Source organism: Centruroides vittatus, unplaced genomic scaffold (assembly GCF_030686945.1).
Source record: "Centruroides vittatus isolate TY-2023 unplaced genomic scaffold, ASM3068694v2 contig_3116, whole genome shotgun sequence".
Taxonomy (NCBI): domain Eukaryota; kingdom Metazoa; phylum Arthropoda; class Arachnida; order Scorpiones; family Buthidae; genus Centruroides; species Centruroides vittatus.
In genome coordinates, this window is record NW_027122007.1 from 1,595 (window position 1) to 14,048 (window position 12,454).

At 26.5% G+C, this 12,454-nt stretch overlaps 1 protein-coding gene across 1 annotated transcript in view; it reads right to left on the bottom strand.

Annotated features, from left to right (window-relative positions):
• Positions 1 to 295: 295 nt before the first annotated feature.
• Positions 296 to 12,454, bottom strand: part of LOC136973205 (muscle M-line assembly protein unc-89-like) — a gene marked incomplete at both ends in the record, with an annotated part of 87,825 nt that continues 75,666 nt past the window's right edge. The window contains 7 exon segments of the mRNA XM_067267905.1: positions 296 to 534; positions 2,777 to 2,929; positions 3,003 to 3,199; positions 6,494 to 6,669; positions 10,676 to 10,781; positions 11,188 to 11,363; positions 12,210 to 12,327. Of these exon segments, the coding sequence (XP_067124006.1) occupies positions 296 to 534; positions 2,777 to 2,929; positions 3,003 to 3,199; positions 6,494 to 6,669; positions 10,676 to 10,781; positions 11,188 to 11,363; positions 12,210 to 12,327 (1,165 nt within the window).

Here is a 12,454-nt window from a genome sequence, read left to right on the forward strand (position 1 = left end):
ATCTGAGGTACAATTGTGGAGATTCTATTTTTGGAAATATAGTTTAAACTATATAATACCACAATGAAGTGTTCAATCAAAAATATAGCAATTCATGGATTATAACAAAAAATCATAAGTGGGAAGTCATAAAATGAACCTTTATAAAAATAAGGTCTACTTCATATAATACATAAATTTTTGTGAAACTATATATAATTTTAATTGATTAAAAATTGATTATCATCATAATAATTATAATAAAAAATTGTAATTAATTATAATTATAATAAAAAATTATTAATTAATTAAATACCTAATAATAACTTTAGCAGAACATTTTTCTTCTCCTACTACATTTTTAGCTTGGCATTCAAATACTCCGGAATCTCTTCCTCTTGGATAAGGTATATTTAAATGACATTGATCTCCTTCCCTTGACATTGAATATTTAATGCCAGGATATAATAAATCTCCATTACGATACCATTCTATACAAGGTTCAGGAAAGCCACTGACTCTGCAAGTCAACCTTGCAGGTTCTGTAGTTGGCACCTAAAACAATATCAAACCAATATAATTTTAATAATATACTTTCAATTTGTGAAAAACATTTCATAATTGTTGTAAGATTAAATTCTTTTCTATTTGTAAAATAGTATGTTTCAACATACTGACAACATTACACCTTAAAACTGCTTTTTACTCAGCCAGTTTTTTTGGGGGGAGGGAAGTAAGTTTTTGTGTTTAAAGTGCTGCTCTTTTCTTCTTACATTTTTTATAGTCAATACACAACAATGACTTCATAATTTGATTTAGAAACACACCTTTAAAGTCAATGTTTCCATTGCAATAAATTTTGCACTAGAAACTTTAACTCAAAATGTGTAACAATTTGATTTAATAATAATTTATAACAATTCTTTTCATATGGAATTTACTAAAATATCCTTGCAATTTGATACAAAACCATATTTTTTTGTACTAAATAAAATACTAAAAATAAATACTAAAAAAACTGGATTAACTGTGATTAACAATCAACTTGAAGTAGGTGTGGATTACATGTCAATTTTAGAGTGAAATTAAAATTTTATATCAAAATATTCATTTCATTCTCCTTGCAATGCCTGTTGATTTAGCTAGTTAAAGATATTAATTAGTCTTTCATTTTAACAATATAAAAAAAATTCCTTTACTAATTCCAAATAAACTGCCAGATTATTCATTAGGCTGTGACAAGTCCAATGAATAGTCTTGGTGGTTAGTTTGGGATCAGTACTTGAATTGGGTTGCCTTATATGTTAAAAACTCCTTTCTTTGACATTTCAAGCAATAATTTAATGTTTTTTGTGGAAATAGAAAATCTAAAAAGTTTCACTGTAAATTTTCCTTAAATATGATACTGTGACCGTTGGCCATATTAATGTATATTTTTGTATTTTATAATTTTATAAATTTAAGTTAGGTTTAAGATTTCTTTTGTTTCTCTCCCTTTCCTGTTGACAAAAAAGACTTCCTTCTTAATCACTTTACTATCTAATTGTTTTACTACCTGATGGGGAGTGATGCCTCCGACGAAAAACAGCGTTGTTAAAAACAAAGTAATAAAAACAGAGAGGAGAGGAAAAGAAGAAAGAAGGACAGAAGGGATCCTGGCTCTCGACTAGAAAGGTCGTGGAGAATGGGTTGTAAGTCGGAACAACAGAAGATAGGAATTGAAGCTTGACGAGTGAGGTCGAGACGGAGATGCTATCTAGTGTTAAAGTAGACAAAGAACTTCCTACTGAACTGTCAATTTTATTGGACGGATTTGACAGTGGATTATCGACAAAGTGAATGAGAGGTATCTACTAAAATAGATGATTAGAGGCATCAGTGACCCCACCCAGTATCATGGAGCACCAAGAGCAGAAACCTGGGTATTTCCGCCTTCCCCTTATTCTGTACTTATATTCTCTCTTTCTTCCATTCTTATAGTCTGTAAATAGGTTTAAGATAGATGAGGACCCTTGTAATATTAGTAGTATTGTTTTATGTATTCCTGATCTTACATTTTCACCACCTGCACGTTTGGATCCAGTGTAAAAAGAATGCTGTAGTGTAGCGAATAAAAGCATAGTTTTGTAAATTAACAAAGTGTGTTTGTTAATCCTCGCTTGTCATTCGCTGTCGGTTATCACAATACAATTCATTAATTCAGCATTTGATTTTGAAAGTGGGGGCAAGTCCACACTAAAGAAAAATATAAAGATACGATGGATTTATTTCCCTATGTATTACCCATTCATCATGAATACTTTAAAAATCTGCACCTTCTCAAGTAAGAAATATCATTATATGCATGCAACTTATTACTGAATATTTTTTCTTATTTTATCCATTTTTTCCTATAAAAATAAATTTATTTTTTGTTTTATTGTAGCTTTTCGAAAGAAATATGAAATGTTGAAATAAAATAAATAACAAAAAATTAAATATTTTATTTATTCACATATTATAATTACATTTCAAAGAAAATCAACATTTTCAACAAATCATTGCTTTTGAAAGTGAGGCAAGTTCATTGGCGCATACCAAAATCATGATTTTTTTCACCAAACACGGATAACCGTTGTTGCATATTAAATTTACATGAAATAAGACCAAAAGATATAAAATAAGTCTATTAGTGCTTACGAATATTTTTAAAACTTATTCAAATGCAAACCATTAAATATCTAGCAATAGCATAAAATGTACTTGCCCCACTTTCAAAATCAATGGTTCAATTATTTATTAGTAACAAATTTCCTACCTCCATATCAACCAACTTTTGAATAAATTTTGGAGCTGTGAAGCCCATTACTTTTGCTTTAGCTGCAGATATTGCATTTCCTACTCTATTAACAAGATGGCATTCATAATTCCCAGCATGTTGTGGATTGCATTTTTTAATCTCCAAAGAAACCTGAAATATATTTTGTAATTTACATTAAAAACTTATAATGAATATTTAAATTATGTATGAAAGTTACATATACTTTTTTCCCATCAAACATTGGATGAATGTTATTTGATGGCAGAACGGGTTGTTCATCCAAAAACCAGTGAACATCAGGTAATGGATTGCCAGAAACCGAAGCCTCAAATTTAATTGTCTCATTTTCTTTTGCAGATACATCATATAAATTGCTTAAAAATGCTGGTGCAGCTTCTAATTGTTTATCAAGTTCTTTTTCTGTAAAATTAATATTACATGTTTAAAATATAATTATATTATGTAAATTGATAGCTAAAAATTTTTAAATGATTTTTAAAAATTTAAATGAAACTGGGATAAAAAGAATATTTGTAAATTTAATCCTGAACTAATGTTTCTCTTTTCTCAATACCTTTTGTTTCTTGAAAAAAGAAACTTAATAGTACATATATTATTATTCATATACATATAGCTTTGATTTTGACAAAAATCATTTTTATAAAAATAGTAAATTACTTAATAATTGGCAATTTCCAACTCAATAAAATTAAATAATAATAACTTTAGTTTTAAATATGATGTTATTTGTTTTATACAGTTATAAACAAAGCACACATAACAACATATTTAATTAATATATTAATATTCATAAAAATATGCTTTGCTTTTAACAAAAAATATAATATGAAGATGAATCAAAACCAATTGAGAGAGATTCTTTTCTCATAAGATAATTGTTCTGAGACATAGTGGCTATAATCTTTTTTGACCTATGAATGGATTATTTGAATGAAATTCAATGCACTACTACCTGTCCTTGAAGACATGTAGTAGTCCATTTTTTGAGATGTTCTTCAGAATAAAATCCAATGCTTTGACCATTGTTGCTTTGATTGAGAAAGGATTTTGCACCACTGCTGCTTTGAAAGAGAAAAAGAGAAACAGAGTGCCAAATGTGGGATATAATGATGAATGTAAGACAAACGTTTTTTATTGATTAAAAACTCAGTTGACCCGCATTATCATTGTACAGTCACTTATCATTGTCATGGAGATTGGGATGTTTTATGCAAATGTGATCGGCATCTATCTATCAGTTCTACACACAAAGTGTGCAGAACTGATAGGTAGATAGGTAGAACAAGAAATAATGTACCAACATGTGCTATTGCTTATAGTTACCAGTTCTATCTATAAGCAATAGCACATGTACATTATTTCTTGGCAATCATCACTCTCACAGTAATTTGCAGATCTATATATTTTAAGGTTGATTCTTGGCTTTCAAAGAATTCTTTTACCATCTAAATGCTATGTATTGTTGAAGAGTGTCTTCAGTATATGCCTATTTCAATATTTCATAAGCTTCCACAGCTGTTTTTCACAACAGAAGCAAAATTTCAGCCTGCATACTGATCAATCTTCAATTGATGAAGCAACAGATGACATTTGCTTTAATAGTCAAACAAACATCATACTTCCTTGCAATTATTTGGACAGATGCACTAATAACCATTCTTTATAGTGATGTAAATCCAAAATTTGTTAATGCCATATTTTCACAATATGAGAAAATTAGTTTCAATTTTTTTTGACTCACCCTCATACAATAACACAAAAAAGTTATTATTTTCCACTTCCAGAAAATTAAATAATACATTTAAATATATTTTTTTTATTTAAAATAGTTCTTTAAAAAGCGTGAAACATATAATGTTGTATCTGCCATTTGTATTATTGTTTTGGTTAAAGATTGATTAGCAACAGAAAAATTTCTTTTATTTGTGTAGAAGCTGGTTTGATTGTGGACAGTGCATATATAAGGTATTGTAAATTTTATTTTTTGCCAATTTTTTGAATATAATCTCTGCACACAAAGCTAGAACTAATTTAAATTCGTAGGCACAAAAAAACCTTTTACACTCTGTTTCTACAAACCTTCTCTGCTAAGACGTCACTTGTAAGAGGAAACCCCTCATAAACAATGACGTCACGTAAACATTGGCTATCCGACTTTCCAACCGTCCTCAGTGCACCTGAAGAAGGCCTTTTAAAATGGCCGAAAACGTTTGTGCTCATTAATTTGTTTGCTAGAAACAGAGTGTGAAAGGTTTTTTGTGCCTACGATTTTTGAATATATTAAATTATTTTATTAACACATACATATTTGTTGATATTTGCCATCATCTGCAATTTTAAATTATTTTATACTTTCTAATATTACCAACTTCAATTGTTCTTGTAGAGGTAATTCCTCATACAGAATATTTGTAATATCCAGATCATTACAGATGTCTTATTTTACATCAAACAGTCTATTTAACATATCTTAGTAAGTCATAAATTTTGATTTTAAATGATTAATTAAAAATTATCTCACTTTCTTTATTGTAAACAAAATCAGAATTTTGAAAAAATTTACAAGCGATCAGTGGTGAGATTTAGTTGGTTCTCACCAGTTCAGCAGAACTGCCTCCTAAAATTAATTTTTAATTTGCCAAACCAGTTATTAAAATTGTACTTATAATATTTATTTAGACAAATATTTATTTATTGCAGAAGTCTCCATTTGTATAAAATTGCCAACTTGTATAAGACAGCTGAAATGAAGCATAATGAAAGAGAAAGACTATGTAATATGGCAATAAGCATGAATAAGAACTCATTATTGATCATAATCAAGCATATGACATTTTCTGCTCAACACATGGGTACAAGTGATAAGCTCTAGGCAAAATATATATGTTTCTGGATCTGGGAAATACAAGATAATAAATATGTTTCTGAGACAATTTTGGGTATCAATATTAAGACATTGATTCTATTGCTAAACAGTCCTAATAAATGAGGGGGTAATGATTAATCATACAGCCAATTATCTTCAGATAAAAGCAAAGCAATCCACAAAAGATGATAATCAAAAGACAATATGGAAATATCTTAAATTACAGTTTTATCTTTGCTTTTTGTCAGGGATATTTCAAGTTTTTAATGCAGTATTTTTATTACCCTTTTCGTCATGTTAGGAAATATTTTTAACTGAGTGTCTGATAATGCTAATTTGTTCTTGTTCACATACTCACAGCTGGTGTTGAATGCAATGAGGTCTAGCCATTTTCAATTTTGAGGCTTACCAAATTAATATCTGGATAATATAATATACAAAATTTTTATAAAGTTTTCTGAAAATATTGATATATATTACAAAAATCAGGTAATTTTGTTCTGATTAAACTAAAATCAAAGGAAAAAGTAATATTTTCCTTCTTATGGGCACTAAGATGACCTCATTTCACGCCTATTATGAATTCAGTCAGATTACAATTTGATGGCCAAGTACTGAGACTCCTGCCCAACATAATGTAATTCAAACAACCCAAAAAAACTTTCTAAGATTTCAACCCAGACTATAACAAGAGTCCTTCACAGTTAACAGCTTCATCATTTTGGCCATCTTGTCAGCTTTGGTCATCAATTTATAGCATATATAACAGATTAAAAAATAAAATATAATACATTATATTTATAAAACATACAAAAAAGTTTACTTACCAATCACTTCTAATTCTCCAGATGCAGTGCAGTCACCATAACCATTTTTTGCAACACAACTATATTTTCCAGCATGTTCAGGTTTGCATTTTTCAAATAATATTGCAACAGTTCCATCTGGATTATACAATTTTACATGATCCCCCTCAGTTAAAAATGGTTGTCCATTTTTTAACCTGTGTTATAATAAAATAGAGATTAATTATTATTGTAAATTTTGTAAGACATGGCACAAAACTAAATTTGTATTAAGTTAAAGATATGACTATTTACATATACAATTTTTGATCTTTAATGACATATATAGGTAATTTTATTTGCTAAGATTCACATAAAATGCAATATTTATCTGAGTATTAAGCAAACTTTATTTTTGATAGCATTTTACAAAATTTTTTAAAAATTTACAGAATATTTAAGAAAGTTTGACAAAACAATTTTAAATGGAAATATTAATTTATATTTAGATTTTTTATGTATGTTTTCCATAAATATTAATTATTTATGTATAAAAAATAATTATTCATATATTATATATATATATTAACTTTTATAACTTTTATATATATATATATATATATATTCAGGCATCAGAAATTAGGATATTTGTTATAACTAAATTTGTAACTGTAACATTCACTTCTATAATTACTATGATTAGCAACTCTAGCTTAATAAAAAATATTTTATGCAAATTAATTTGTATACACCATCAGATGTAATATTGTGGCTTAGAATAAATATCTTCTTAAAAGGGCAATATTTTTCATGTTAACTGTTAACAAGTTTACAAATAGCTTTCTACAAATGACACCAAGCAATAAAAGAGCATCAGTTTCAGATTTTCAGATTTAACATGTAAATTTTCTAATTTCTAATGCCTGATGCTATAAAATATTAGTGATCGATTCATTAGAATGAAAAACAACAGACCATTCAATTGTCAAATGCTTTTAAATCATTGAAATATCTTGAATAGTTTTAAAAGCATTTTGATTCATGTCCCATTTTGATATGTTTTAATCTTAAGATAGAGAAAAAATATTGCTTAAGCAGATACAAAAATACCTTGATCTATAATTGAAATTTTGCACCAAAAATTTTCACCTTTCAAAAATTTTTTTCTATGAAAAGATGATTGTGAACCATTGAAACAGGCTGCACTAGACAGACAGGAACTTGATATTATTACGTTATTCAATGGTTGTCAGTTGTATACTTTGTGAAAAAATTAGTGTTTTGTCTGAATTATGTTGTCATTGCTCCATAACAGTATATAAGAATAGTGATTATTTATACATAAACAACATTTATCGAAAAATATTTTAAAAATCCAAAAAATAATTTCTTATTATTTTGTAAAAATGTTTAATTAATTTTTTAAAAATATTTTATAAAATTCTATTAAAATTAAAGTTTGTTTACTGCTCAGATAATTATTATATATAATATAAATCATAGGATATAAAATTCTCTACACATATCATTAATGGTCAAAACCAACATATGTGTAAATAACTATGCTATACATAAATAAATAATTAAGTATACTTTATTGATTGTAACTTAAGTTAAAGTTAAGTTAAAAAGTTGAATAAAGTATAATTATATACACATCAAAAATTTTTGATACATACGAAAACTTTTGATACTATTATACCATTATACTATAGTATTAACAAAAATATTGACTGAATTCAGGTTACACAATAGAACACTGATTATTCAGACTACTTATTAATTGAATCATCATAATTAAAAAATTTGAATTCAGTTTTTAATGCATTCACTAAAAAAATCCATCCAATATATATATCAACATCCCAAAACCCAATGTTTTGATACTAAGCCAAACAATTGCCATAATTAATCAAGCTAACATTATGCTATAATTAATAATTAGAAATTAGATAATTTGGTACTAGAGGTAGACGTTTAGCACCATCTCTTAGGCCTTAAGTAACTGAATGATTATATCTAAATTTAAATACGTCTAAAAGCAGACTTGTGCATGGTGTAACTGGCAAGCACACCACATGGTAAGCAGAGGTTATGGTTCAAGTCTTCCTCTGAGCTAATTCTTTTTTTTCAGGATGTTCTATATTATTAAATTATTATAATTATTAGTTTAGATAAGAAATGGTGCTTAACATTTACCTCTAGTATCAAATTACTTAGATTCTAATTATTAATTATAGAGTAATATTAGCCTGATTAATTATGGTGACCATTTGGCTTAATCTATCCAATCATAATTCCTGTCCATTCAAATCCATTTCCAGCTGTTGCTATTGCCATAAATCAGTGTTTGTTTTATTCTGGTTGATTTTCAAATCTATTTTACTTTTTATAGATGTTAACATATTTACAATAGCAAATAAACAAAAATACGTTGTATGTCAATGGTAGTCAAAGAGTAGGGTTATAGTACATTCTCACTTATGCAAACACATCCTCACTGGAAAGGGGGTAAAAAATTACTTTCTGCCCACATTTTTGTGAATTTTCTGTTTTGTCCACATTGCCAGCGAGTAAACATTTTTTTTTCTTCACTCTGGTGATATTTCTTGTAAAATATGGGAGATTTTTCTTTATTGATAACAGCTTAGTGTTAAATTTAGAATTAACAAGTTGGCAAATTACAATTGAGTAGCATTTCACTTCTGCTTTTAAATTTTTAGGATTGTTTTTTCACTTTGCATTTTGCATTTCCAGTTTCAATTTCAATTTTTATTTCAGTTCCAATGTTCATTAGCATTTTCAGCTTAGTATTAATAGCTTTGTTTTTCATCACTATGGATGGCATGTAGTGTTAGCTTTTGTTAAGTGTTTACCATTTATGATAATACACAGTTTATCAATCTAGATTCATTGAAGTACTTACTTGATACACAATATTAAATTGTTAAAGAAAACTAAATCTAATGACAATTACACAAGCTCAACAATTAAAAAGTGTGGATGACCTTTGGATTTTGTAAATCACATTATTTTTTTATGTTCTCTGCTAATAGGTAGTTTTTGAATGTGTCAAAACCCATTTTTAAACAAAATCAATAACTATAATTTATGAAGTCATAAGATTTCCAAAAATAAAGGTTTATCACAGTGTATTATTGTAACTCCTGCAGTTAGAAATTTTTTCCAGGACTTAATGCTCAGTTCTGAGCATTAAGTTAGGTGCAAAGTGTCCTCATTTCAGGATTTCACAATATGATAACCATATCAAAGAGTAAGTAATTAATTTGTTGACAAAGAGACAATCAAAAGAAAATCTCAAAAATATTATTATTGTTATAATAGTATTTTGTATAAATAAGAATATTTTCCTTAATCTAATCTAAAGTTTCAATTATCCTAATTACCTTTGCAATGAATAAATTTGAATAGTCAGAGTTCAAATGTACTTTCATTACAAACACATTTTTGATTTTTTTGTGCCACCTTCATCTTTACAGAAAATCAAATTCCAACTCAATATGCTGACTGCCAACTATAAATCATCTCATAATTGGCAATCAAACAACAGGTGCCATCTATGAGATAACTTGTATAATGTTGTCTGTCATGTTTTGCCAGATATGACTATTCCTTTAGTAAGTAGTTATTATAACTGATTAGTGGGCATTGGGAATAAGAATGACACATCGAAGTTTAAAATGGAATATGAGTTTTCTGTTTCGATTGCCAGATACAAATTTTATCGTTGTAAATATATTATCAAAGTAGCTAATTTGTGCCTGGAATATGAATGACAAATGAATTGGGTGTCACAAAACAAAAAGTTTATTGAAAAAAATATTGAAAAGCATTAAAAAATAAAAAGTCATATTTATTTATATGAACTGAATTATATAAATATTTCTCTTATAAAACATTTTGATGCAAAATATGTTTTAAATTTATAATTTTAATTCCAATAAGTTTACTTTGATGCAATAAATTAATATATTTGTAGAGGAGTAGTGTACAAAATATCTATTTTCCATAATAAAAAGTAATTTTTGAAATTTTACAATAAAATATGAAAATTTTAAAACAAAACAAAATATGGGAAACAACTCTATCACTATATTTAAGATGCACTGTTGTTCATGTAAAAAATATATAAATTAATATTTTAAAATCAAGCTTTAATGAAAAGCTAGATAATTTTTCCGAACACTTTGTAAATTTATTTACCATTCAATAGTTGGTCTTGGTACTCCACTAACTTTGGCTTCTAACTTTCCAGGAAATCCATTAATCACTGTCACTGATAGCAATGGTTTGGTAAAAACTGGTGGTTCTAAAATATATAAATGTATAAATAAAAATGTATAGGCCTATTATAAGCATAGAAGTAAATTTTTAAAAAATAGACATAAAAATTTTTAGATTGAGTGTATTGTTTAATATTTATAAATTTTTTGGCTATATCATGTTTTAATTTTCAAAAAATTTCATATATAATGATTATTTTTACTTATGGACAATTGTTGTTTTTATATTTTCAAATTTTACTCAAAAAAAGCAATATATTTTGTTATTTGTTATTTAATAAAATTAAAACTACATTATGGTAAATTTTATCATCATCATAACTCTAATAAGTAACATATGCTACAATAAAATTCTGTATCTAAATAATTCTTAAATATAAAAATAATATCAATTGGTATTTAAAATTCTTTAGGAAATTTCAAATGACTTACGATTAACTGTTAAAGGAGCAGAGCTTCTTGTTTCACCTTCATCATTTGCAATTGCTAAAGCATATTTTCCTGCATCCTTGGGAGTTACTTTTAAAATCTGAAGAGAAATGGTGCCATCTGGTTCTTCAATTTGTTTAAAATTACCCGTTGGTTTTAATTCATTGCCATCTTTTATCCTAAATACATAAAGAAAATTTAATTAAAAACTTGCTGTATTTCAGATATAATTAATAAAGGTAGTTTTTAGATAATTTTTAACTTTCATATATTTCTGAAGGTATTATTTATTATTTTAAAACATTGGTTCTGAACATATTTGAACTGTAAATAAAATTATCAAGTTCTTTTAAAAGTTATAATCTTTATTTTTAATTGTGTTAATTTATTTTGTTACTTTAATTCTAACGTGCATTTATTTATATATTTATTTATTCATATTTCTTGTATATCGAAATTTTTTCAAATATATAAGATTTTAGATCTATATGCTGATGAAAAGGCCAAAAACATAATCAAAACTAATTTGTAACAATGCTTATGAAATAGAATTAAATATAGTGTAGCCTATGTTTTTTCCATCAAGTCTATAAAAACTGGGGAAAAGACTTGTTATAAATATCTAGTTTTGAAAAATGAGATATTTATATCAAGTACTTTTTTACACCTTCAATTTCCAATTATCTTCAACTTGTTTCATCAGTATATTTAGCTACTGTTCCAGTATTTTAGGTCCAAAAAAAACAATTGATGCTTCTGTAGAAATTATTATTAAATGTTTTTGCTAAAAAAATATTGTTGTAATACAAATTTAAAATTTAAACAATTATTATTTTTTTAATTTCTAATTTTAAATTGTAGCTAAAGATTATTTTTAAATACCATGTTATTTTTTTTATTTAACAGGTCATCTTAATATTGTTTTCAACAAAAAAATGCTTATTGGTGATAAAGTAAAAACTAATTCAAAAATTCAGAAAAATTCATTAATAAATAAACTTTAAAATTAGTAATTTCAACACTACCATTTAATTTTTGGTTTTGGTTCTCCTGCTATGTTTGCCTTCAACGTTACAGAATCACCATCATTGCAGGTAACAGGTTGCAAATCAGTTAGAAATTCAGGTTTCTTTCTAGCAGGAACTAGAAAAATAATAAATAATAACTTTTTTTATTTAAATTACCTGTAAATTTGCAATAAATCTTGTGGAATATTTTCAAATTACTCAAATAATTAAATAAATTAATAATTAAGAAAAAAGATACTTAG